The 27,711-nt window shown below is 38.9% G+C and overlaps 1 protein-coding gene across 3 annotated transcripts in view; it reads left to right on the plus strand.

The window, feature by feature from the left end:
* The window catches only part of BRWD1 (bromodomain and WD repeat domain containing 1), a 113,268-nt gene that overhangs the window by 69,647 nt on the left and 15,910 nt on the right, over positions 1-27,711 (plus strand). For 2 of the 3 annotated variants that reach the window (XM_073360442.1, XM_073360451.1), the window contains exons 32-40: positions 3,526-3,651; positions 4,706-4,784; positions 6,430-6,474; positions 9,370-9,516; positions 17,250-17,402; positions 17,722-17,891; positions 20,899-21,131; positions 22,358-22,555; positions 23,173-24,150. In XM_073360442.1, the coding sequence (XP_073216543.1) occupies positions 3,526-3,651; positions 4,706-4,784; positions 6,430-6,474; positions 9,370-9,516; positions 17,250-17,402; positions 17,722-17,891; positions 20,899-21,131; positions 22,358-22,555; positions 23,173-24,150 (2,129 nt within the window). The remainder of the gene's footprint in view (positions 1-3,525; positions 3,652-4,705; positions 4,785-6,429; positions 6,475-9,369; positions 9,517-17,249; positions 17,403-17,721; positions 17,892-20,898; positions 21,132-22,357; positions 22,556-23,172; positions 24,151-27,711) is intronic. The other variant, XM_073360460.1, reaches the window with a different exon arrangement.

Genomic DNA, 27,711 nt, shown 5'->3' on the forward strand with positions numbered 1-27,711 from the left:
CGACTAGAGGGGATGCCATTTTAGATTTGGTTTTGGTGAGTAGTAAGGACTTCATAGAAGAAATGGTTGTAGGGGATAATCTTGGTTCAAGTGATCATGAGCTAATTCAGTTTTAACTGAACGGAAGGATTAACAAAAATAAATCTGCAACAAGGGTTTTTTATTTCAAAAGGGCCTACTTTCAAAAATTAAGGAAATTAGTTAGGGAAGTGGATTGGACTGAAGAATTTATGGATCTAAAGGCAGAGGAGGCCTGGGATTATTTTAAATCAAAGCTGCAGAAGCTATCGGAAGCCTGCATCCCAAGAAAGGGGAAAAAATTCATAGGCAGGAGTTGTAGACCAAGCTGGATGAGCAAGCATCTCAGAGGGGTGATTAAGAAAAAGCAGAAAGCATACAGGGAGTGGAAGATGGGAGGGATCAGCAAGGAAAGCTGCCTTGTTGAGGTCAGAACATGAGACCGGCTAAAAGTCAAGTCAGGTAGAGTTGGACCTTGCAAAGGGAATTAAAACCAATAGTAAAAGGGTCTATAGCCAAATAAATAAGAAGAAAACAAAGAAAGAAGAAGTGGGACCACTAAACACTGAGGATGGAGTGGAGGTCAAGGATAATCTAGGCATGGCCCAATAGCTAAACAAATACTTTGCCTCAGTCTTTAATAAGGCTAAAGAGGATCTTAGGGATAATGGTAGCATGACAACTGGGAATGAGGATATGGAGGTAGATATTACCATATCTGAGGTAGAAGCAAAACTCAAACAGCTTAATGGGACTAAATCGGGGGGCCCAGATAATCTTCATCCAAGAATATTAAAGGAATTGGCACCCAAAATTGCAAGCCCATTAGCAAGAATTTTTAATGAATCTGTAAACACAGGGGTTGTACCATATGATTGGAGAATTGCTAACATAGTTCCTATTTTTAAGAGAGGGGAAAAAGTGATCTGGGTAACTATAGGCCTGTTAGTATGACATCTGTAATATGCAAGTCTTGGAAAAAATTTTGAAGGCGAAAGTAGTTAAGGACATTGAAGTCAATGGTAAATGGGACAAAATACAACATGGTTTTACAAAAGGTAGATCGTGCCAAACCAACCTGATCTCCTTCTTTGAGAAAGTAACAGATTTTTTAGACAAAGGAAACACAGTGGATCTAATTTACCTAGATTTCGATTAGGCGTTTGATACCATGCCACATGGGGAATTATTAGTTAAATTGGAAAAGATGGGGATTAATATGAAAATTGAAAGGTGGATAAGGAATTGGTTAAAGGGGAGACTACAACGGGTCCTACTGAAAGGTGAACTGTCAGGCTGGAGGGAGGTTACCAGTGGAGTTCCTCAAGGATCGGTTTTGGGACCAATCTTATTTAATCTTTTTATTACTGACCTCGGCACAAAAAGTGGGAGTGTGCTAATAAAGTTCGCGGATGATACAAAGCTGGGAGGTATTGCCAATTTAGAGGAGGACAGGGATATCATACAGGAGGATCTGGATGATCTTGTAAACTGGAGTAATAGTAACAGCATGAAATTTAATAGTGAGAAGTGTAAGGTCATGCATTTAGGGATTAATAACAAGAATTTTAGTTATAAGCTGGGGACGCATCAATTAGAAGTAACGGAGGAGGAGAAGGATCTTGGAGTATTGGTTGATCATGGGATGACTGTGAGCCGCCAATGTGATATGGCTGTGAAAAAAGCTAATGTGGTCTTGGGATGCATCAGGCGAGGTATTTCCAGTAGGGATAAGGAGGTTTTAGTACTGTTATACAAGGCACTGGTGAGACCTCACCTGGAATACTGTGTGCAGTTCTGGTCTCCCATGTTTAAGAAGGATGAATTCAAACTGGAACAGGTACAGAGAAGGGCAACTAGGATGATCCGAGGAATGGAAAACTTGTCTTATGAAAGGATACTCAAGGAGCTTGGCTTGTTTAGCCTAACTAAAAGAAGTTTGAGGGGAGATATGATTGCTCTCTATAAATATATTAGAGGGATAAATACCGGAGAGGGAGAGGAATTATTTAAGTTCAATACCAATGTGGACACAAGAACAAATGGATGTAAACTGGTCGCCAGGAAGTTTAGACTTGAAATTAGACGAAGGTTTCTAACCATCAGAGGAGTGAAGTTTTGGAATAGCCTTCCAAGGGAAGCAGTGGGGGCAAAAGATCTATCTGGCTTTAAGATTAAACTCGGTAAGTTTATGGATGAGATGGTACAATGGGATAACATGGTTTTGGTAATTAAATATTCATGGTAAATAGGCCTAATGACCTGTGATGGGATGTTAGATGGGGTGGGATCTGAGTTACCCACAAAAGAATTTTCTGTAATAGCTGGCTGGTGAATCTTGCCCATATGCTCAGGGTTTAGCTGATCGCCATATTTGGGGTCGGGAAGGAATTTTCCTCCAGGGCAGATTGGAAGAGGCCCTGGAAGTTTTTTGCCTTCCTCTGCAGCGTGGGGCATGGGTCACTTGCTGAAGGATTCTCTGCTCCTTGAAGTCTTTAAACCATGATTTGAGGACTTCAGTAGCTCAGACATAGGTGAGAGGTTTTTTGCAGGAGTGGGTGGGTGAGATTCTGTGGCCTGCGTTGTGCAGGAGATCAGACTAGATGATCATAATGGTCCCTTCTGACATTTGTATCTATATCAGGCAGTTATTATATGAAGGTGTGCATTTTGATACAAAATAGTTGGAAAAATACATTAAAAGAAGCTTATACCATCTTAAGCATTTGAGAAACAACAAAGGTTTTCAACTTTAAGTGGAAACATGAGTTGGAAGTAAGCAGTGTCTTGTGTAAAACGTTTCCCCCTGTAAATGTTATCCAAGTCTGAAGAACGAAGACAAAATAAATCCATTTCAATAAGGATATTTCTAGAAATCTTTTGTGGGTTTAAAACCAGATTTTTCTTTGAAAAGTGTGGGGTTAGGTTTTTTTCGGGGGGAGGGAGCGGAGAAGAGATGGAGTTAGGCTCACTTTACCTCTGGATTTGTTTCTCTAATAATCCAACCATACAGTCTGTTCATAATCAGGTTTCTTCCTAAAAGTATTTACATGGTTTGTCTACTTGATGTTTGCTTATCCTTGGGAGATTGAAGCAGAAACCTTCCGGAATTTCTTTGATCAGCTTCAACATTTTGTAGCATAATTAGCTAAACATGTATATTATGTTTTCAATAATCCTGGCAGTAACATTCTTTTAACTATACCTTAATATTCAGTAGAGGTGCAAACAAGTTGGTAACTACTTAAACTATTTTATCATTTTTGCATCAATTTTGAAGTCTCTCTCTCCTCCCCCCTACAGCTGCCACTTCTCTGGCTAACCCTGAATATTTTATGCTGTTTTCCATATGAATTGTTTTAAATGAGATTAAGGTGGGGTTCTATACTATAGGATTGCCAGTTTAGTATACTAGACCTAATAGGGACAGATATTTACTGAGTTATTTTTCTTTTCTTCACTCCTTTTTAGTATTAAAAAATGTTAATTTGTTTTATAATCTTAAAGGAGGATCTCTGCATTGGTGTGGGAAGTCAGGTGCATTGAAAGTAATGCCAGCACCTTCAATGAACCTAAGAGTGCTATTGCTCGGTCTGCTAAGAAGATCACTAAACAGCTGTTAAAGTTCATTGAGTAAGTCCTATTTCAGTCTGAATATAATTGTATACATATTTCATTTACCTGGGTTGGAGATAGCACTTGAATTTCTCAATTTTGGCTTACTCCGTATTTTTTTTGCAAAGAATATTTGAAGCCTTCAGAAACTTTCACGTTCTAAACATTTCCTGAACTATTTATCAAACTAACTTTGAAGCATCTTGAGATGTCTAGTAAAGGGACATTTTTAGCACTCCTATTTAATCAGCATTTATTAATATTCGAGATTTGAGAAAGGTCATTCTATAGAACTTGTTCATGAGAGAACTTATAGCTGCAAGCAAAGGGTTCTGCTCATTCCCACACACCATCTGAATATAGTTTCATTAGGCATTTAGAGGTAAGTCAGTTTTACTGTTTGTCACACACAAGTATTCTCTACTCTTTTTTAATCTACCTGATCTGGTGTATTTGAGATTTTATATTATTTTTCACACTATAGAAAACCTGTAGGGTCTCCTGTTTTATCTAGACTAGAATTAAAGACCTCAGCCAAAGGCTAATCAACAAACTAGTGCTTGTAAACCATCTAGCATGGAGATGTTCCAATCACAACAAGTTACCATTTGTCCTACTGAAGACGTTAATCTTAAAATGCTTTAGCTGACCTGAGAGAAATTGTTAAACATGTACTACATTCTTTCCTAAATAGAGAATTCAGAACGTTTTATATCCCTTCCTTTCTCAACCATTACCACCTGCTTTTTCATTGGAAAAACTTCCAGCCGGCCACTCTAAATTCAGTTATAAATCTAAAGTTAGGAAGCTGAGATGGCTGCATATTATAATATATGAATTAGCTAGCAGATTCTGCAGAAATCATTTGAAATTGGTAAAAGGCATTTTTAATTAAATTATGTTGCCAATGCCCTGTTTACTGAGCTTAAAATTTCTTCCTTAAGCATGCCTTTTCAGACTTTAAATTCTCTTGAAAAATTATTTTCCACCGTTCATATGTGTTTTAAAGTCTAGAAAGTGGTAACCGTTTTTCCATTATTCATGTAGTAAAGCTTTTAATTCTACTTTACAGTGATCCAGTTTGTACAAACATATTTGAGCTTAGTAATACAACAGAAGATGAGCAGGACTCTCTTGATGCTGCTGATCTGGTAATAAACTCGTTTTTTTATTTTAAACAAATATTCAAAGTAGGAGCTTATTAGCTGTGATCAAGTAGAACTGTAAGTCTAGTTACTAGCAGCAGCAAAACTAATTTTAAATATTTTTTAAAACCTATACTTTTATAATATGCCACAATTACAAATGTCTGGGTTATAGACATATACCTGCTTTATATCCATATATTTTATACATAATTTTTATTTATATAATGGCCCAGTCCATTATTTGAACTTCCCCAAAGTTTGAGGATGTTTGGATCTGGTATAGGTAGATATACCATATTTCATAACTATATTTCAATAATTGTTGAGCTGTGGATATTTATATGTAAATAATATTGCACATGGAGTGTACATTTTACAGATAAATCACTGTTATCAAGTGTAGTATTCTTTTCCTTCCCTCCCCCCCCCCCCCCATGTGTGTGGCTCAGTTGCTCCATACCTATTACATGTGTAGTATATACATATATTACTACATCTGAAGACATATTTATTGAATTATATGTAACTCTGGGTATTTTTTTTTAATTGGGGTACAAAAATCATTATATATTTAAAAAATGGTAATGCCAAGGGTTCAGAACACGAAATTATAGATGTGATGAGAGCCATTACTGTTTGATATAATTACATTCATACTTTTGCTCTGAATTCTTTTCTTTATTTAAAAAAGATAAAATTGATTATTGATTACTACATTTGATTATGCAATATAAAACTAACAAATTCACTTCAATATTTGAGAATAGTAGTCTAATGCATTTATTATAATGTGGTGAGTTGTTGATAGCAATGCATACAGTGTGTACATTTGGAGTGCCACCTTTTGGTATATTGGTAGTATACATAAAATTAAAAAATAGTATACTACTTTTACCAAAAAGACATTTCAAGTATTTTTTATTCCTAAGCAAAAGTTTTTAAAAATGCTGAAAGGCACATGTTCTCTATTCAGGACTAAGACCAGGGAAACTCTGAAATTCAGTCCATAAGTGACTCTTACTACTCAAACCATGAAAAACAGTGTTTCTCCAGAGTTACTTTTGGTGGGATTTTCATGCCTGATCGTCTTTTGCTTCTGAGCCAGACAGGCAAAACTTGAAAAACTGTAAGATTTTTCATCTGCCACACACAGTCTCTCATGCCCTTTAGTGCTGAAAGTTGGTGGTATTGAGCTCTGGTTTGTCATAAGGTATCCTTTTTATATAAAAAGCATCTGATAAGAGGTACCAAGAGTGCAAGCATCCTTCTGATGCATCAGTGAAACCCCCAACTCTGTGTGCCTTTGCATCAAGGCTTCCAGTATCATCCATCCATTGAGGTTCAGGATATGATGCTGGAGCCAGGAATGTTGAGTATTGATTTGTGTTTAGGGTCCTAAATAAGTCACTCCTCATTTGAGGCCTCCTTAAAGGCTACAGTATCCCCTTTGATGTTTCCCTCTTGGCTTGTCAGGAACTGTTGGAACTCCTAGCTTCACTGGACGGTTTTCTATAATGTCCGTCACAATAGATAGTATGTTTACTGTTTTCATTGTAGTATAAATTATAATGGCAGCTTTTGTCTCAATCGTTGTTACCTATTTTATGTTGTGAATTATTTTTGAAGTGGTGTGTGGTCTGTTTTGTAGGAGAATGATAAATGTCTTCCAAGAAGTTCTTACAGAAGAGTAAAAGTAAGTTGGCCTGTCCTTACCATAAATATTGAAATACCAGCTGTCTGAAAAGTTGGTCAGCAGAAACAGTAGTGAAATAGCAGAACTTAGTGGAGCGTGCTACCTTTTGTAATTAATGTCTTTCCTAACTTTCCTAGTGATAACTGCAAATAATCAGATACAATTTTTTAAAGATTTCTTCAGTTTTTTTACTTATTCCTGTAACGAAGTCATAATGCAGAACGTGCAATGGATACAACTGATATTAGAACAGACTTCAATAACTGAATAACTGCAAATATAGTACCTAATTAAAGAAAGGAATAAAGTGATCCAGGAAACTACAGGCCCTTTAGTTAGACCCTAATTATATGCAAGGTCTTAAAACAAATTTTGAAAGAAAAAGTAAGTAAAGGCACAGTGGTAAAGATAATTGGGTTAAAATACAACATGGTATTGCAAAGGGTAGATCATGCCAGACCAACCTGATTTCTTTGTGACGATAACTAGTTTTGTAGACAACGGGAATGCAATAGATGTAATCTATCTGGATTTCAGTAAAGTGGCTGATATAATTCCACAGGGGAAGTTATTAGTTAAATTGGAGAAGATAGGGATTTATACGAGAATCAGATGATGAGCTAAGGCACTGGTTAAAGGGGATGTTGTAATTGGTCATGCTGAAAGGTGAACTGGCATGCTAGAGGGAGGTAACTAATGAAATTCCTCAAGGATCAGTCTTGGGACCAATCTTAGTTAACATTTTCATTAATGACCTTGGCACAAAAAGTGGAAGTGTACTAATATTTGTAGATGACACAAATATTGGGAGGTATTGCCAATATGGAAAAGGACCAGAATATCATAAAAGAAGGTTTGGATGACCTTGAAAACTGGAATAATAGAAACGGGATTAAATTTAATAATGCAGAGTGCAAACTCATGCATTTAGGGACTAATAAGAATTTTTGCTGTAAGTTGGGGACATATCAGTTGGAAGTAATGAAAGAGGAGAAAGACCTGGGTGTATTGGTCGATCATAGGATGACTGAGCCACCAATGTGATGTGGCCCTGAAAAAAGGCTAATGCAATCCTCGGATGTATCAGGCAAGATATTTCCAGTAGGGAAAGAGAAGTGTTAGAATCATTGTACAAGGCACTGATGAGACCTTATCTGGAATACTGATGCAATTTTGGGTTCCCATGTTTAAGAAGGATTAATTCAAAGTGGAATAGGTGCAGAGAAGGGCTACCAGGATAAGAGGAACAGAGAACCGGGAAACTGAAGAAGCCTGGCTTGTTGAGGCTAACAAAATGAATGCTAAGAGGCGAAATGATTGCTCTCTCTAAATACATCAGAGGGATAAACACCAGAAAAGAAGAGGAGTTATTTAACATAAGGGCCAGTGTTGGCACAAGAACAAATGGCTATGAACTGGCCATCAACAAGTTTAGGCTCGAAATTAGGCAAAGGTTCTAACCATCAGAGAAGTGAAGTTCTGCAATAGCCTTCCAAGGCAGTATTTGGGTGTAAAAAAACTAAATTGTTTGAAGAATGAGCTTGATAAGTTCATGGAGGAGATGGTATGATGTGGTTGCCTAAATGGCATGTGGCCCATCTTCAACTGCTACTAGCAAATAACTCCAACAGCTGGAGATGGGACACAAGATGAGGAGGGCTCTCAGTTACTTTCCAAGGTGTCTGACTGGTGGGTCTCTCTCACATGTTCAGGGTGTAACCGATGAACATATTTGGGGTCGGGAAGGAATTTTCCCTCGGGTCAGATTTGCAGAGACTGTGGGGGTTTTTCCACCTTCCCTTGCAGCAGGGGGTACAGGTCACTTGCTGGTTTGAACTAGAGTAAATGGATTTTTAGTAACTTGAAGTCTTTAAATCAAGATTTGAGACCTTCAGTAACTCAGCCAGACATTAAGGGGCTATTATAGGAGTGGTTGGGTGAGGCTCTGTGGCCTGCGATGTACAGAAGGTTAGATTAGATGATCATGATTAAGGCTACGATTTAGTCACGGAAGTCGCAGAAGTCACTGAATCCGTGACTTCCAGTGACCTCCGTGGCTTCTTCCAGTGGAGAGATGCAGAGTCCCCCACAGGGGTAGGGAGCTGTGGGGTACCCCTGCTGCCTGTGGCGGCCCCTGGAGCCCCAGCGATCCCAGCAGGTTGTGGGGGAGCCCCGGCTGCTCCCAGCTGCTGCGCAGCTGCCCTGCTGCAGGGACCCGCTGATCCCCATTTTGTCACAGATATTTTTGATAAGTCATGGACAGGTCACAGCTTCTGTTAATTTTTCTTTATTGCCTGTGACCTGCCCATGATTTTTACCAAAAATATCTGACAAAATCTTATCCTTAATTATGATGGTCCCTTCTGACTTTAAAGTCTGAGTATATGAACCTAATGTGTAAACGTTGGAATTATTCAGGAAACAAAGTCTTAGGTCTTTTCTTTAAGGTTTATACCTAAGGGACACAGGACAGTGTTTCTAGCAAGAAAACAGCTAGAAAAAAACCCAAGATGTGGGTGTAACCCCTTTGATCACTGGGTATACTTGTTTTCCCAAAGGAATTTGCAGAGATAAAGAAAGAGAGCATCTATGCACCCCTATCACACTTAAATATAATAGTATGCTTAATCCTCTAGGCCAGCCAATCAGGAAAACTGGGTTGAAGAGGAGAAAATTCTTACTCAACACTTATCAAAAATTGAAAAGCAGAAATTACAAAAAATGCAAAAAGTAGAATGCTTTTTGCATTTTTTTTGCTATTAATTTTTAGTTTCTTTACTAAGATACTACTCTCGAAGTTTAGCCAGCAATTTCTGCAACGTATTTAAAATTCTAATTGGAATTATTTTTGAAACTTAGTTTTTTCAGGAAGTAATTTTTTTTTTTTTTTTTAAGAGACGGGTTATGAAGAGACGAAGCAATATGAAAATTAACTATGATGAAAATACCTGGAAGAAACAATGTATGGAACTGGTGAATTTAATTTTCCAATGCGAAGATTCTGAGCCTTTTAGACAACCTGTTGATTTGGACCAATATCCTGTAAGTTATCCTTCATAAATCTTAAGTGATTTAATGTTTGTCTTATCATTTCTCTCTTTTGGTACAGAACTTGTACCATAATAAGACTGTCATTCATGAAGTTGGCTTCATAGATTCAAGCTCTTGGAGCTATGTGCTATATTCTCAGTCCAGAACTGTTGACACAAATTAGCCTTGCCATGTGCCTAGGTATCTATGTCCTATCATCTATGAAAAGATTTACATTGTCTGTATTCTTAATTCCTAGGTCTTTTTGTTTGTTGTTGAAACTGGAACTGCTTATCTCATACTAGTATCATTTTGTGTTGCTTGAAGTTAGTTACTTGTAATGGGTGTTTTAAAAAAAAAAATTTACAATTTCCTTGAGATTCATGGGCAGGGCTGTCAAATGCTTGGCATGAATTCAATCTGACCTATTTTTTTTATTTGTGGACCATATGACATTCATATTCTATAGAATCTAAGCTTTCATTTGAAAAATCGTCAATTCCTAGCCCCTGTGGTTGCAAAAGAAAACCTTGCAAATGTAGACCAATGCAGTGATGATTGCAGACAGCGTGAAACCGTGATTGAGAAGTGTGAACTTCTTTTGTGTGCATTAACTTCTTTGGACTGTTAACTTTAAATATTACTTTCTTGAACCACTTCATGGATGCCAGACTTTCACCCCACCTCTCCCCAGAGCTTGCAAAGACAGGAAGACTCACCTACAACTACTACTACTTAAGAAAGCCCTTGAGGCTAGATCCTCTGTATCTGTTCTGATTTCGGTTCAAAGGTCTAAAGAGCTAGCCTTGGCCCTGGTGGCCTCAGTCTGTTCCGTTTGACTGCAGGGTTCCAAGAAACCGCAGCCCCTACTGGGACTGGGATCAGTTCCTATGGCTCCTCCAGTCAAACCCCCAAGGTGATAATGTCCAAATTGAGGGCTGTCTGGTCAGATCCCACACTCTGGTTCTGTAAGAAAGGTTAAGGAACAGTTCGGCTGGTCTCGTTCATACCATACCTCGTGCCTCACAGCAGTCGGACTTTGATGTAATCCCTGTGGCAGCAGGACCAGGGTCAGTTCAGCTACCTCTTCCAGATGTATGCATGTGGTGTCTCTGAATGAGGGTCATCATTGCCTTCAGTTTCGGATTTTGAGATGCCGAGGAAGAACAGCATAGAAGCAAGATGGCCAACTCTAGCAGTGCGAGTTCCTGTGCATCAGAACTATGCATCTTGTCTGATTCTGGGAAGGCTGCCACAGTTCCAAAGCAGCGTCCTGTTCTACCTCTAGCTTCAGTAACAAAAGAGACAAGACCATGAGTGTCTTCAGATCCACTGGTTTCAGAGTAGCAGCCGTGTTAGTCTGTATTCGCAAAAAGAAAAGGAGTACTTGTGGCACCTTAGAGACTAACCGATTTATTTGAGCATAAGCTTTCGTGAGCTACAGCTCACTTCATCCGATGCATACTGTGGAAAGTGTAGAAGATCTTTTTATACACACAAAGCATGAAAAAATACCTCCCCCCCCACCCCACTCTCCTGCTGGTAATAGCTTATCTAAAGTGATCACTCTCCTTACAATGTGTATGATAATCAAGGTGGGCCATTTCCAGCACAAATCCAGGGTTTAACAAGAACATCTTGAGGGGGGTAGGAAAAAACAAGGGGAAATAGGTTACCTTGCATAATGACTTAGCCACTCCCAGTCTCTATTCAAGCCTAAGTTAATTGTATCCAATTTGCAAATGAATTCCAATTCACCAGTTTTTCGCTGGAGTCTGGATTTGAAGTTTTTTTGTTGTAATATCGCAACTTTCATGTCTGTAATCATGTGACCAGAGAGATTGAAGTGTTCTCCGACTGGTTTATGAATGTTATAATTCTTGACCTCTGATTTTGTGTCCATTTATTCTTTTACGTAGAGACTGTCCAGTTTGACCAATGTACATGGCAGAGGGGCATTGCTGGCACATGATGGCATATATCACATTGGTGATATATGTGATACATTCTTAAACCCCCCCCCCCCCCCCCGACGTTCTTGTTAAACCCTGGATTTGTGCTGGAAATGGCCCACCTTGATTATCATACACATTGGAAGGAGAGTGATCACTTTAGATAAGCTATTACCAGCAGGAGAGTGGGGTGGGGGGAGGTATTTTTTCATGCTTTGTGTGTATAAAAAGATCTTCTACGCTTTCCACAGTATGCATCCGATGAAGTGAGCTGTAGCTCACGAAAGCTTATGCTCAAATAAATTGGTTAGTCTCTAAGGTGCCACAAGTACTCCTTTTCTTTTTGCGAATACAGACTAACGCGGCTGTTACTCTGATTTCTGACACCAGACTCCCCGGTGGGGAAGCAACGGGCCATTGCTGACCTGCTGCACATTATACCATCTCAGATTCTAGGCAATTATTTGGATTGTTCTAAACCTATTGCTTATGTCTGTGTGTGCTTATGTCTAATAAATTGAAGTTTTAGATAAGAGCACGCTTACTTGTATTAATCTTCCATCAGATAGAATTGCTGTGCTTTCATTGATTTATTCCTGACAGCCCCTGGAGTGAAACAGTTTAAGTTACCGCTGCTTTGGGTTTTGAAAACCCTGGGTAACAGTGCCCAGGGACTTACTGATGACCATGCCAAGACCTCTTTAGTTACTCTTCTTGTAGAGGCGACATTTCATCTGCAAGGAATCTGAAAGCCCAGAGATCCTGTGGTCTGATTCCCCTGGATCTGTTGATGTCACTCCCCATCCTGACTGGGTTTTTGTAGTCGGCCAAATTTGTTTGGTCCGATCCCACCTCTTGTCTACCTATCTTAAAGAAGGCGGACAAACTATACCAGCTACCCTTGGACAGGTTCTCGTATTTTCATACCCACCCTGTGAACAACTTGCTGGTAATAGTTGCTGCCAGCAACAGGGCAAGGATGGGACAACTACACTTCACCCTGAGTGACAGAGGGGAAAGAAGATTGACTCATGGAGGAGAAAGGTGTTCTCCTCATCCCTCGGTATTAGGATGGTGAATTGGTGACTTATCAGGCAGTTATGGCTTGTGACCAGTTCCTTCTCTGGGAGAATGTTGTCTTCTCCAGGATGTACCTAAAGACAGGAGAAGGTTGTCTAATGCTATCTTATTGGAGGGTCAGAATGTAGCTAGGTATTTCCTCAGAGCTTCCTTCAGTGCCTCAGACTGCTGCCAGAGGATTGGGTCTGCTGTGGCTATCAGGATGCATACATGGCTTTGATCCTCTTGTATAATTATGGACACCAGAAGTAAGCTTGGACGATCTCCCTTTTGAAGGGGAAGGTCTTTTCCGTATAAAGACTGGCAACTTACCAGAAAAACTGAAGGATGCAAGTTTGACCGCTCAGTCTCTGGGATTAATCCCACCCATTGAAAGGAGGCCTGGCCCTCCTTTCAGTAGCAGAGGCAGCAATGCTCCCAGCCTTCAGCACCCTACTTTTCATCCAGTCAGAGACTCAAATTACCAACAACCTGCAGCCTCACAGAACGGTTGCAGAAAGAGACCTTTCAAACAAGGTTGCAAACCCAAATAGCCCACTTCCTCATCAGCCCCCTCATTCCGGAACACCAAGTCTCAGTTTTGACATGATGTCTGAGAGTCTAGGACCAGCCAGCTACCTTTTTTCTACCCACTCCTTTGGAGACAGGCTCTACCCCATTTCATCCACAAATGGAGGCAGGCAACATCAAACAGTGGATTTTAGAGATCATGGGAAAAGGCTATGGCATTCAATTAAGAAATGCTGTCTTCCTCAAACTCCCCTTTCTATCCCTCCTCAGGGACCCCTCTCATGAGGCAGTTCGCACAGAAGTGGAGAAGTTGCTTTGTTAGGAGCAGTCAAGGAGATTTCTGCTTACCTGAAGGGTCATGATTTTTACTTCTGATATTTTGGGGTGCTAAAGAAGAATGAGGGGGTTCTGATCGATATTAAATTTAATGGAATTGAATAAATACATCTGGAAGTTTCATTTCCATATGCTGACCCTGTCTTCAGTAATCCCTTGCTGTCAGTCCTGGATTGGTTCCCAACTCTCAATCTAAAGGACACTAATTTTCACATTTCAGTTTCAGAAACATCAAAAGTACCTTTGATTTGTGGTAGCTGGGAGCCATTTCCAGTACAAGGTGCTTCCATTTGGCCTTTCTGCAATACCCAGGGTATTTACAAAGTGTCTCTCTGTGGTAGCGTTGTATCTGAGGAAGCAGGGTATATTTGTTTGCCCTTATATGAACGATTGGCTATCAAAAGCTGCTGTGGTGAGGACTTTTCACATAGTTACTATGACCAGTCTTTTCTTCTTAGCATCCGAAAGTCAATCCTCTGTTCTACACAAAGGATCCTTTTCATAGGTGCCATATTGGACTTAGTGGTAATGAGAGTTTTTCTACCTGATGACAGGTTTCTCAAAATGAAGTAAGTGTCAAGAATTTGAAGTTGCCCCACATAGAGGGTGAGGTTCTTCCTGAGTCTCAGGGGTTTTATGACAGCCACTACCTATGTGACTGTTTGCCAGTTTAAAAATGAAACCTGTGAGGCAGGTCCCAGGCTTACAGTCGAAGTTGAGCTAGCCTTCAGCTGTTGGTCACTATACTTCAGAACATCATAGTCTCTCTGGACTGGGGGGCAAGCAGGACAAACATGCTCTGAAGTGTGCAGTTCAGTTCTTCAGGTTCATCTTGGACAGTGATTTCAGATGCCTCACCCAATGGTTGGGGGCGGTATGCTTGAATCATTTAAACAGTTCAAGGACATGGGTCTTCTCAGGAAAGAACGTTGCACATCAACATACTGGAACTAAGAACAGTTCATCTCGCTCTAAGAGCATTCCTCCATCAGCTGCCAGGAAAGGTTGTGCAGCTAGTAACAGACATGTCTGAAAAGTATTATATTAACAAGCAGTGGATGATCATTCCGCCTCCTTGTTTGCAGAGGTGATAAATCTGTGGGATTCATGTATCTACTATGAAATGTATCTTGTGGCACTACATTCGGCTGGGGAAAGCAATGTAGTTGTGGATAGTCTCAACAGAGACTGCTCTCAGATGCACATGAGGTCCCTAAAGATTAGGTGGTTGACCATATTTTCCAGATGGAGTCAACCCAAATGTGGACCTATTTGCAACTACGTTCCAAAGAACATGTCATTCTTCCTGTTCTAGAGTGGGTAGGAACAGACTGTGTCAGATGCTTTCCTGCTGCGCTGAGGAGAGGGGTCTGATGTGTTTCTTTTTCCCTTGATACAGCAGGTGATAGAGAGTTGTTAGGATAAGGCAAGATAATACTCATTGCCCAATCTTGGCCACATTAGCAGTGGTTTACTGATCTCCTTCAACTGTCCAGTGGAGTCTTCATATACCTCCCTCTGTCTCCAGACCTCATGTCCCGGGAGGGGGACAGGATTTTTCATGTAAGTCCCTTCGCTTGAGCGTGTATGGTCATACTTTGTCTGCTCTTGAGCAGTCGTGTTCATCTGTTCATACTAGTTAACTCTAGATAATGGTCCATTAGAAACTGTTATTTCCTAAAATGGTCTAGTTTTCAGGCATGGATGCAGAGGAGGTCTGATTCTCAATATTGGTTGGACTACTTAACGTACTTTAAAAAATCAAGAGTTGTCTAGTCTAACACATCATTAAAGGTCCATTTGGCAGCCATCTCTACGTATCCTGCTTTCGTTGATGGTAGATCGCTGTTTGTTCTTGCTTCAGTTAAAAGGTTTATAAAGGTGTATCTAAGATATGTGCCTCCTGTTAGGGACCCTCTCCTTTCCTTAGACCGGTTTTGACCATGTTGGTGAAATCTCATTTCGCCCCATTGGCTAAATGTTCATTTTATCATTTGGTGTTTGACTTTCACATTAATCAGTCTGTTAATTTACCATTTTTTCCTCTGAGCTACATTCTAGTGAAAAAAGATCTGTCCTCCATACATTGGCTGCCATAAGGGCACTTGCCTATTTTTTGGACAGAACTAAGAGCTTTTGTAAAATGACTAAATTGTTTCATATGCCAGGAACAACATGGGGTATACCGTTTCTTCTCAGACTATTTCCTGGTGGATTAAGCAATGTATTGCTGAGCGTTAAACACGAGCAAAAATTCCGGTAGCTGCTTCGATTCAACCACATTCCACTAGAGCTGCGTTGCTGCTTTCTTTTCTTGTCTGAGGCAGATGCCTCAGACTGAGATTTGCAAAGCTGCAACCTGAACTTCAGTGTTCCCTTTCACCAAGCAACGTGCTCTGGGGTTGGCAAAGTGGTGCTTCTGTTTTTATTCCCTGTTCCAACCTCCAGGTTAGTCTCAGTACTGCTTGTCAATCTTTCCCATAAGTAGGAATATGCAGAGCCACTCTCAGAAGAAATGAAGATTACTTACCAGTAACTGGAGTTCTTCAAGATGTCTCTGCATATGCACACTTCCCACCCTCCTCCTCCTTTCTGTCAGAGGCCTTGTGATTATGTCTCTGGCTTTGCAGTGGAAGGACCTGAAGTTGGGCGGGTGCTTCGTGCCCTTTATAGTCTCCACCTCAGTGGTGGGATACGAGAGTCCTATATCTGTTTCTGCTAGAAGAGGGTTCAACCAAAAGGAGGTGGAGTACCCATAAGTGGGAAATGTGGAGTCATCTCAAAGAACTCAGGTTACAGGTAAGTAACCTTCATTTCTTCCTAATACTTCCTCTGACCCTATTAAGAACACATCACATAACATGTAAGAACCAAAGTGTGCCATTAGTCATCTTGTTCATTTACTTGTATATTATGTCTTCCTAACAGTTTTTGTTCTAATGTTTTTTAGATTATAAGATATCTGTAGCAGGGACTGTCTGTGTGTGTTCAGTATTCTGTACAATTGGGCCCCAATCCTGGTTGGGGTCTTTGCATGCTAAAGTAACATAAATGTTCAGTAATACTCAAAGGTTCGGAAGAAAGTAGTGTTACTCTTCCGAGCTCTGCCCAGTTAAGATGACAAAATAAGATAATGCTCCAATAGATTATGTTGTCTGGGTTCTAGTCCTTGAGTTTGGCTCTCCCTTTATTGAGGTTCAAATACACCCATGGGCTCTGTTGGACTCCATGGTGGGGCTCAGATGCCTTGCTGGGCACTGCGCAGCCCCTTCTTAATTGAGGGGAGGGGAGAAGTAAGTGGTGGTATCTCTTAAGCCTGCCCTGTAAACTCAATCTACCAATTTACATAGTCACTTGGAGTAGATAGTATGAAAGATCTATGCAATGATCTTCCCTCTGCTTTGATAATTGGTGAAATAGTCAATGTTGACATTTAATGTTAACTCAGGTGCCCAATAATGATAACTTGCATTGAGAAGAATGGGGACAGTTTACCCACTCAAAGCTATAAAGCCCTGTGGACTCAGACATCACTGCATTAGCTGCTCTTTGTTTATATTCACGGTTTTCTCTGCTACCATAAAAGATGGAAACTTTTAAAAATGAAAGCTGCTGTAGTATGTACTCCCAGGTGGGACAGCAGCAACAGAGGCTGAACCTAAGCCATCTGAACCTAAAAGCTTGAGTCTTTTTTGCTGGGGTTGGGGTGTTTAAATTGCTGAGGTCAGAGCTCAAGACTTGAGACTATTCAGCTGTCCTTATTGTGCTAATAGAAATAATAAAATAACACACCAAAATTCTTCTGCTTTATTGTCTATATGCCCTTTTGAGCAACTGAAATTTTTTTGCTCCGTATCTTTTATCTAGGACTACAGACATATTATAGACACTCCAATGGACTTTGGTACAGTGAAGGAGACGCTGGAAGCTGGAAATTATGACAACCCGATGGAATTATGCAAAGATATAAGACTAATATTTAGCAATGCAAAATCTTACACTCCAAGTAAAAGATCAAAGGTAACTTTTTGTACGCTATGCTTTCATAATAGTCGTCAGGTTGGGCTAGGCTTCATTTAGTGTTGGGTCCTTTATTAATACCTATTTAGTAATGCAACAGAGCAAGCTACCAGTCTGGTGGGTTTGGACAAAGAATAGAGTGCAACAAAAGTATTCAGAAAAAGTAGGTGTCAGTCGTATGTCTCTTGTAGCTCTAATTTATGCTGAGTCATTTTGTCATTTTCTCCAGATGGTCTCTTCAGTAAATTCTTGTTTTTGTAAAACACTCAATTTACTCGTAAGATACTTTGTAATTTAAAGTTAACATCTCTTTATTTAGATTTATAGTATGACCTTGAGATTATCAGCGCTATTTGAGGAAAAAATGAGAAGAATCGTTTCAGACTTTAAAACTGGCCAAAAACACAATGAAAGACTACGAAGAAGCCAGAGATGTAATAGGAGGTTGCAAAGTCATAGCATGGTACAGCACCCTAACAAAACACTCAGGTAAATAGATTAAAAAGATTAATGCATTTGGGGCATTTTCACTATTGTAAAAATTATGCTTGTTGCATCAGTTTTGTAAGATGGCAGCATGATCTCCTAGGATTAACTTATTAGTTAAATGGTTAATTATAGTGAAATATTTAGTACAATTTTTTTTGCAGCAGTGAAGACTCGCAAAGAAAGTCCTTTGTGTAGTGCAAAATAAATTTATTACAAAACAGTTATGAGCTTATGAAGTAGAACCATTTTTAATCTCCGCTTTAGCCAGACAACCAAATTTTAACTGACTGAAATTATATGAAAGCTGGAAGGCTTAAATGATAACCAATTACAAGTTAGTAAAAGTTGCTAGCCATAATAAGGATAAGTTGTTATAACCAAGCATATATAGTAGGAAGTTATATTCCACATGTATTGTAATGTGGTGTTGGTAGCTCATGGTGAAGTTTACCCAAAATTTCCAAGAAAATAAGCCTCAATATCCCTAATGCAACATGGTTAATTCCATGTTTTATTCCACACTTTGTGTGCGTGCATGGTGGTGTGGCAAGAAGTCTCTGAGGGTCAAACCTCGTGGTGGTAGTGATTGATGCAAATGTAATTAGTCTAGATTTATCACCTACAAATCATTTTCAGCTGCTTCTCCACCAGTCCTTTTAAATGTGTTTTTCCCTTCTGTGCTTGCTATCCAGAGGCAATGGCTCTCATTGCCTAGCAACGTGTATTTGGATATATCCCTTTCTGTTGCCACCCAGCCATTCTGCTGCTGGCAGCAGAAGAAAGGTCCACCTACTTTGGCCAAATACAGTTCTTTATTTCCCTACTGTTTCTGGCAAGTAGTGAGCCAACTTAGGTTTTCAGCGCTTAACTGTAGAGCATATGGGGGCAGTGGCAGGTGCGCTGAGCTTATTAGGATCTGTTACAGGAGTATTCCTCACATTCTCAATCTGCTCCCTTCCCTCTACCAAACAGCAGGCAAGTATGGCTGAAATAAAGAAACACATAAAGAGCAGGCAATGCTCTATCTGAAACATCAGTCTCATTCATATCTGAAAAGGAATTGTGTGTGACATGTTCCCAGCACACAGACCTTCACTGAGCCGAGGATTAGGGTTTCAGAGGATTATTGAGACCTCATTTCCTCTTCAGCAGAATTCAAGGAGTGCTTCAGATAAGTCTCTGCAAATTACAAGACACATCTTGACCACAGCATGCACTTCTTGTCCCTCAAAAAGAATCTCTGGCTGTATGAATTTGTGGCTGCTTAATTAGAAAAATCTTTTTAGTGAGTCTATAACCCAAAGGAACCAAGTTACCACTTAGTATCCTAAAGTGGTAGGTATTTTCTAATGTGAGCAAACAAAATGGCCTCCTTCAAGGCTCCCCAGAAATCTCTGGATGACTTTCCTATATGTGGTGGATTCTCAATCTAATTCTTGCCCCATGTCTTTGCCCATGAAAGAGGACAGGGGGAGGAGGTCACAGAGGGGAACACTTGGTATGCTCCCAGCTAAAAGTCTGCTAGGAGGTAGCTATGGAAGAAGTGTACAAACGTCCCATAAACCAAGAGATGTAGTTTTATGTGTAAGTCTCTTAAGACAAGTAGAACAGGTGCAAGAGGTGCAGAATTCTCTCTGGCTAAGGCCAAGTCCACACTAAAGATTTCTGCCAGCCCAGTTGTGTTGGCCAGAGAGTTGAAGAGGTGTGGTTCTTGACCAACATAGTTGTGCTATCAGAAGCCCCTAGTAGTACACGCAACTATACTGGCAAAGTTGCACTTTTACCCGTGTACTTTGTTTTTTGCTTAGGTGTGGTGGAATAATATTCTAGTAAAATCACAGTTTTGGTGGTATAAGCTGCGTCCAGGGTAGGAGCTCTTTGCCAGTATACTATACCGGTATAGCCATACCAGCAAAGAGCCCTTAGTGCGTATGTGGCCTAAGTGTACAAGGATGCCTTATTCTAAACAATGAAGAACTCAAGATTTAAAGGACTAGTATATATGTTAATTCAGGGCTTTATCAGGTAACAAATTTTCCCTTTAGGCTTTTTTAATGCTTTAATTTCATTTATTAGAAGAAATATTTCTGGTGTCGAACAAGTGCTCTTTCTCTCTTCCATTCCTCTACCAGAAGAGCATTGTTCTCCAGTAATCAAACTGAACCCCAGGCTTGTGTGCAGCACTCACACAGGTTAGATTTGAGTTACGGTGGAAAACTATAGACTTCGTGTATTCATATTTCTGGGTACTCACATTTTATTTCAGAGAGCAGGATCTTTCTCCCAGGTTGTACCTGTTAGCTGGTGTCTTTGGGACTCTGTTTATCATAGGATATAATTGGTACACATGGTCCTTTTAAATGCCTATTGCAACTGATAAGTGAGGATTCTAGGGTACATCAGAAATCCAAAGGCAGCTGCTGCAACTTGGAAAATAGGGGGAAAAACATGATCAGCCTCAGATTTATGTATATATGCATAGTTGATATCTAATCCATTTCCTGATTTAATTAGATATTTTCACTGTAGGTGTAAATTGCACTTTTACCATGAGCACTTAGCATCAGCTACTGAGTTGTGAATGGTTTCAGAGTAGCAGCCATGTTAGTTTGTATTCGCAAAAAGAAAAGGAGTACTTGTGGCACCTTAGAGACTAACAAATTTATCTGAGCATAAGCTTTCGTGAGGTACAGCTCACTTAATCGGATGCATTCAGTGGAAAATGCAGTGGGGAGATTTATATACATAGAGAACATGAAACAATGATTGTTACCATACACACTGTAACGAGAGTTACAACTGCAGACATAATAAAATGTAATATTTTAGTTCACAAATTTAATCGCTTTTCACCAAGTTGGAAATGGTACTGAATACAGTCTGTTTTCTAGCAATAGCAATTATTGCCTTTTATCCAAGTTTCCAAATATTTCATTATTTCCTATTGAAATATTCTGCTCGCTTACATTGTATATTACAGTTATTTCTATTTCCTTTGTATGGCTAGAAATGTGAAGCAGAAACCCTTAAAATCTCAGGCAAAAATTGAATCTGAGCAGGAAGATTCTTCTACCCAACCTACCTCTAGCAGAGCAGCATGCGTTACAAGCCATAAAATAAATGCTAGCACCTATCCCCACAGTTCTGGTGAATCTTCTGATTCTGCTTGCATGTCCTCACGTGAAAGAAATGGAAAAGCTAGAACTACACCCGTAACAAATCATTCTGTGTTGTCATCAGGTGAGAAACAAAATCTGTTTTAAAAGTTGTGTTTGCTTATATATTAAACTTTAGCTATAAAATGTTTGCTAATATTTTTTTGCCTTTGTAGGCAAAGTTACCATAATTCCCATAAATTCTAGCTAAATAACTCTTAAAAATACAAAGCTTTTAAAATGCCTTCTGTAGGAAAACCTTGTCTCTGAGAACTGTGAATGTTTTGTAATAACATCTTGTGTTTTCATGCCGTTTGCATGTTAAGTATAGAAGTCTTCTGTTTTAAAGTTGTATAGAACCCAATAAGTTTCTTTAGTTTCAGCTTTTACTAGTGAAAAGCCTGCAGTAGGGGAAACTTATAAGTAAAAATACATTTATAATCAAAGAAGCAGACTTGTACACCATCTTTCAATCCTGTTGGTAATAGTCTGTGTGCCTGTACTCAGTTTCACATGGGGAGTCATCACGGAGCTAAATGGCTTGTTGAGGGGTGCGAGGGAGAAAAATGGTCCTGTCAGCTATACTTATTTGCTGCTTTAAAAATCTTCTGCTAAATGTGAAAATGGAACCTTGAAGTCTCAGACAACAGTCTTAGCAAACAGTGCTTGTGATGAACACTTTGAACTTGCCATGTCAGTACATTTAACACATAAATATGATTTATATTTAACTGTGTGTGTATTGCACACAAAACGCTATGCCAAAAGGCTATTAAGATTTCAAAGTTACGCACTCAGATGAAAGGAAGTGCTGGAATTAATGTTGCCTATGCAACACATGAAGGCCGCCCTGTCATATATCACATTTTTATTCCAAAGCATGAAGGTGCCAAACTCTTAAAGAAGAAGCCACCACAATTTTATTAACATTGCAAAGCCTTCCTTGAAAATGGCTGAACATTTTTAGCTGAACCTTAAAAAAAGAAAAAATGCCACCAGACAATGTAGCATGAAAAAATTCAGCCCACATACTTAGTTTGGCAAAGTCATGAGCAACTGAAAACTGTCTTACAATGGAAAATGTCAGCCAGCTATCACTCACTATAGGTGACACTACCAGTGCCACCTATAATGTATGCCCTACTGTCATTGTCGTCTATAAACAATACACTGTGAAACTAATTATATGGAAGTGATATGTGTAAGAAACATTCTGTAACGTGTAAACCAGCAAATTACAGCTACTAATTAATTTTCAAGGTAACTAATTTGCTGTGTTCCTACTTAGAATTCTAATATTTTTTTTACCAGAAAGTGAAATAGAAGGCTCTTCGGCTTCTTCCTCTGCCTCCTCATCAGGATCTTCCTCCTCTTCTTCAAGTAGCTCAGAGGAAAGTAAAGAAAGCTCTATGGCTCTTGCATCCCCAGTATTACACAATGGCATATCCAGAGCAAAGAACAGCAGCTTTAGGGAAACCAGAAATAGAGCAGCTCAAAGAAAGCAAATGGGTAAGATTCAATTAGTGTTTTCTGTGAATGGCCAATAACATAAGAAAATGCACATTCAGTAGTTACTATGTGGTGCAATTAAGTTCATGTTAATAACCCTTAGAAAAGTTAAAACTGTATGTTAACATTTTGAGTACGTGACTGAGGCTAGCTTAGTGGCATGGCACTTGTACCAATACTGTTGCTGTAAGAGTTAGACTTTTCTCATCTTACTGTCTGCTCTGGTGAAATAATTAACATTAGCACTGAAGAAAGTTACTAGTAAGGCAAAGAGATAGTCAAACAGTGAGGATGAAGGTTTTGCAACTCCCTTAGTTTTTAATTATAAAAAAGAAATTGAATACAACTGATACTGATGGTATAATGATGGTTTAAATACAAATAAAGCAAGCTTCAATTCACGGTGAATGCTCATCTTTTAGATTTGTGAAGAATGAGAATTGTTACCTTTATTTTCTAGTTAAATAAAATGTTCCATGTAAGTTGCAGCTACTACTACATTTGTACTTCAGTTCAGTTTGTGCCTGAGTTGAACTTGTTTGACTTTACAGGAAATTAAATTTAACATAAATGGGTGTCCTTATATTTAAAATTGACAGCGATCCTTTATTTTATAGGATCGGTTTCTCAGGGGAATAGAAATATCAGAAAAACTGCCAGGAAAAGGCTATATAGAAGTGACTCTGAAAATACTTCAGCAGTGGCTTGTGAATCATTGAGTAACAAAACTGGTAGACATAGAAAAATTCCACGCAGAAGTGCTACTGTGGCTGCTAATAAATTAAAGCTGATGAGTGATGTGGAGGAAGAGATCTCCAGTTCAGAAAGTATTGGCATTGGAAGCAAGAACAGAAAACTGCCCCACCGCAATGCTTCTGCTGCAGCCAGGAAACTGTTGTTGGAAGGCTCTGATGATGAGACAGGTTTAAAGTCTGAAAGTGAAAAAGAATTAAAAGAACCGTATGCAAGGAAGAAAAAACTTTCTCAGCCTGGTTCATCTGCTGCTAGAAGAAAATATATTAGTGAATCTGAAGATGGAAGTTCAGATTCTGAAACTGATACAAGAAAGGCACAAAAAAATAGGCAAAGCAATAGCAAAAAACCACCACACAGGAGAGTCTGTGCTGCATCTCCTAAAATTAAAAATCCCACAGTAGAATTTTCAGAGGATGACTCCAAAAGCCATAAGTCAGAGGATGGGATCAGTCAGGAAGTGTCCAAACAGTCAACTTCTACACACAAACAGCATGCAGTGAGCAACTCATCTGAGGATGAGGAAGATTCTGAGTCACGCAGGTGGAATGGTAGAAAAATCAAGAAGGTGACGAGTCAAAAACCTGTAACTCCATTCAAAAAAGCAAAAGTCTTGAGTGACTTGGAGGACACAGCAGAGTCTGAAACAGAAGTGAAGGAGAATGGAAGAAGTTCTGTGTCAGAGAGCATGGAAACTTCTGGGACTGCAGGGAGCTCAAAATCTGGACCGGATGCTAGTTTCAATTGCTCTTCTAATTTAGCATCTGAAACTGATACCAATAATAGTAACTGTAGCGATGCCATAAACACAAAAAGGAGGAAAAGGGAAGTCACTAAAAAAGGTATGTTTAAAAACTTAATGTAACTAAATCTGATACTGACTAAATTAAAATGTAGGATTGGTGGTTATTAGGAAGATTTGGACTACTCAAAATGGGTTCCTTGCCATTCTGAAGGAAACTTGTGTAGGAATATTGTAAAGTGCAACAATGATAGACGTATAAAGGTGTATGCTGTTAAAATTGGGTAGTGATCAGTGTAATTTTTCAGAGGAAAATTATTTCCCTTCCTCATGGCACTAGATCTCTTGATGAATGCTGAGTGTCTTACTATTCTGGAAGTATATTCATATGAAACTATTAATGCAAATATACTATTATATCATTTTTAACTTGTACTTTCTGTCCACATTGTAATATTTAGCACAGATGACAAAATATTCTTCAGTTGAGAAACATATTTAAGTATGAATTGTTTCATTTCATCCAGTAAGTTTACAAATGGTTTCACTGGGGACAGTTCATTAGTAGAATATGGAGTGTTATGGGTGACTCAGATATTGCCTTTGATAAGCTGTGCATTCAAGAATCAATAAATATGTATGTTCTAGATTCTGTTCTTGAATGTCCTCATGATAACTATAGCTAGAGTATATAGCACACAGCCACTATTAAGGTTACCTGAGTGTTTTCTTTCTGAAAGCCCATTTTCGTTTATTACAGCCTGGTGAATTTTTCACCTTTCAGGCTGGTTTCCACCTGAGGGTGGTCATGTTTTTATAAATGTGAGCAAAGGCATTTCTGCAGTTTTTGAGAATGAGTAGTTTGGAGGTGGGAAAATGCTTCCCCTATTCTTTAAAAACAGGACCGTGTAATTTTTAAAATATTTTTTATATATATATTTATATATTTATATATTTTTTTTAAAAACAGCTCCAGTTCTGGGAAGAAAGTAGAAATTTTGCATGGCTATAGGGCAGTGTTTCTCACCCTTTTTGATACCAGGGACCAGCTTGCTGCCTTCCTAAACTCTGCCAGGGAAATCTCAAGGATCAGCACCAGTCCGCGGACTGGTCATTGAGAAACAGATATAGGGTAATATTTTCAAAAGCACCTCACTGACTTAAAAACTTTCTCAGTTAGATGCTTTTCACAATGTTACTCATAGGCCTTATATTGGAGGTGCACTTTAAAGTAAGTGTTCCGATTAGCTCAGATTATCACTTTTTTTTTTTAAAACGTGCAGGCATTGTACATTTTTAATAACAATACTTTTTAAAAATAACTCCTGGAAATATAAAGTAAAAGGGCTGTTAATGCAGTCGCATAAAATTTTGAATAGAAATAAGTAATATGGTGCCCTCTATGTTGTCATGGGTATTTAATAAGGTTTCTATGATTTCCAGAGAAGCCCTGCTTCATTCAGTGAGATGTTCAAAAGTTCTTGCAAACCCCATATCATGGTTTGTCTACACACAATTTCTGCCTCAATTTAACTAAATTTATAGTTGTAAGCAAAACACATTTACATCAGTATGAAAGTGTTCACACTGAGGAGTTGCACCAGTTTGAGTAAGTTTGTTTTTAAACTGATTTATGTAAATTGGTGCAAAAACTCTGTAGACCAGCTCTCACGTTAGGTATTTTTGTGCAGTCTGGCCTAGTTTTATATCTAGGCATATAATGAGAGTCATATTTGAATTATTTCCTTTTTCTAGCATATTTCCTATGGAAAACATAAGATTGCAAAGTGAAGCGCTCAAGTCAAGAAATGTCATGTTTTAAGGTTGCATCTGAATACTTTGTATATTTGCCTCAGAAAAGTAATTTAAATTTTACGATCAACAGGGATTCTAGAAATCCTTTTGCCACAGGAAAAACTCGAAATTTGCATTTTTACAGAGAATCTTTAGTTTTTACATTTTGTGAAAAAATAACATGTATACAGTAGAACCCCATTTATGTGAGCCTCCATTATCCGGCTCTCCATATTAACCAAATTGGTGCTGTCGGTTGTCAGCCCCAGGCAGTGGGGCTCACAGCTGAAGCTCTTTGCCCATTCTCTGGATTATCCAAATTTTAGATGATCTGATCTGGCCCTGGCCCCAATTAGATCAGATAAAATGGGGTTCTGCTCTATATTGTGGCTAGGGAAGAAGTTCAGCCTTTCATTTTACTCATTGAAGAAAACAGATTTTGGGTTTTTTTTTATCGGACAGTTTTGTTTTTATCATGGGAAAGCTAGGATCCCTGATGATCACTTACTATTTTTTCCATAGATTTCCTGCAGGTTCCTGTATTCTAGCCCAAATTGTTTGCATTTACAATGGTGTAAATTAGGAGTAAATCAGCTGAAATCAATTAACTCTACTCTGAATTTACATGAATATATGAAAAAATGAATTTGAATAAAATAATATTTGGCCCTCAATATGCAGGTTGGATTTGTGTACAGCAGCAAGTGAGCCCGAGATGTGTACTCATTTAACTGTGAGAAAAACTTATTAAATATTTGTATTTTTAAATTAAATGTATTTGCATAGAGAAAATCTTTTTTTTTGTTGACAGCTAGCATTTTATATTGTGTACACTATTCCTTTTTGCTTCTAAGAAGCAAGTTATAAATAAATGTTGAATCCCTGCCGGGTCCACTGCAGACTCTACCTGCTCACTAAATGAAGATGGGGCCCTGTGAAAAAAGTTAACCTTTAGTTTGGCGTGTCCTGACTGAGTGCTTCATAGGCAGCCTTAACGTTGCTTTAACTTACATTTTCTATAAAATGCAGTCAGACCCTGATGTCAGCTAGCACTTCCTAACTAATCATACAGTATCTTTCGTAAATGTAAAATAATTATTGCTACAAAAATGACTTAATCGTTTGGGGTTTTTTAAAACACGGAAATATTTCCTTTGCTTATAGGTTTGATAAAAGTATATATTTGCAAAACAAAGTTTGGGCTGAAGTTGACCAGATATAATGTCCTTTTATCATTACATCTTCCTCATCAAATCTGAATTACGCATTTTCTGGATTTTTTGGATTAAATAAAACAAGTTTTTGGAGTTCTAGAATACTAGTAGTATGAATTTTTTTTCTACTTTTTAGATTCATTTCTTAATTCCTTTGTTTTAATTTTGGGGCTTTTATTTAACAGACTTAATATGGTGGTCGCCCACAGCTTTCTGTTGCCACAGATGACATGGTAATTTTTTAGGGCTCTGATTCATTCAGATAGTTTTGCATCACTCTGGGTCAAAGCAAGTATAAAACCAGCTGACCAAAGTTAGTAAAAGGATTACCCTGGTCTCAGCACATCTCCAGGTCACCTAAAACTGTTGTACCTATGCTGCCACAGCACAGAACATGTCAGAGGGAAAGGCACATATCCAGGATGGGCTCCAGTGATTCCTGGCTATTGGATAGGCATTTGGAGCCATGGAGAGCCAGGAATAAGAAGAGCAACGTGGAGTTGTGCTCATGCACTGGGAACTCACCTTGATGGCCCAAGGATTAGGGGAATGCAAAGGTGTTTGAAAGCCATCTTTGAATGGCCTTTGTCCCATATCTGGTCTTTTACCAAGAACAGATCAACCAAACTGCAACAAAACAAATAATATTTTTT

This window comes from Lepidochelys kempii, chromosome 1 (assembly GCF_965140265.1).
Source record: "Lepidochelys kempii isolate rLepKem1 chromosome 1, rLepKem1.hap2, whole genome shotgun sequence".
NCBI lineage: Eukaryota > Metazoa > Chordata > Testudines > Cheloniidae > Lepidochelys > Lepidochelys kempii.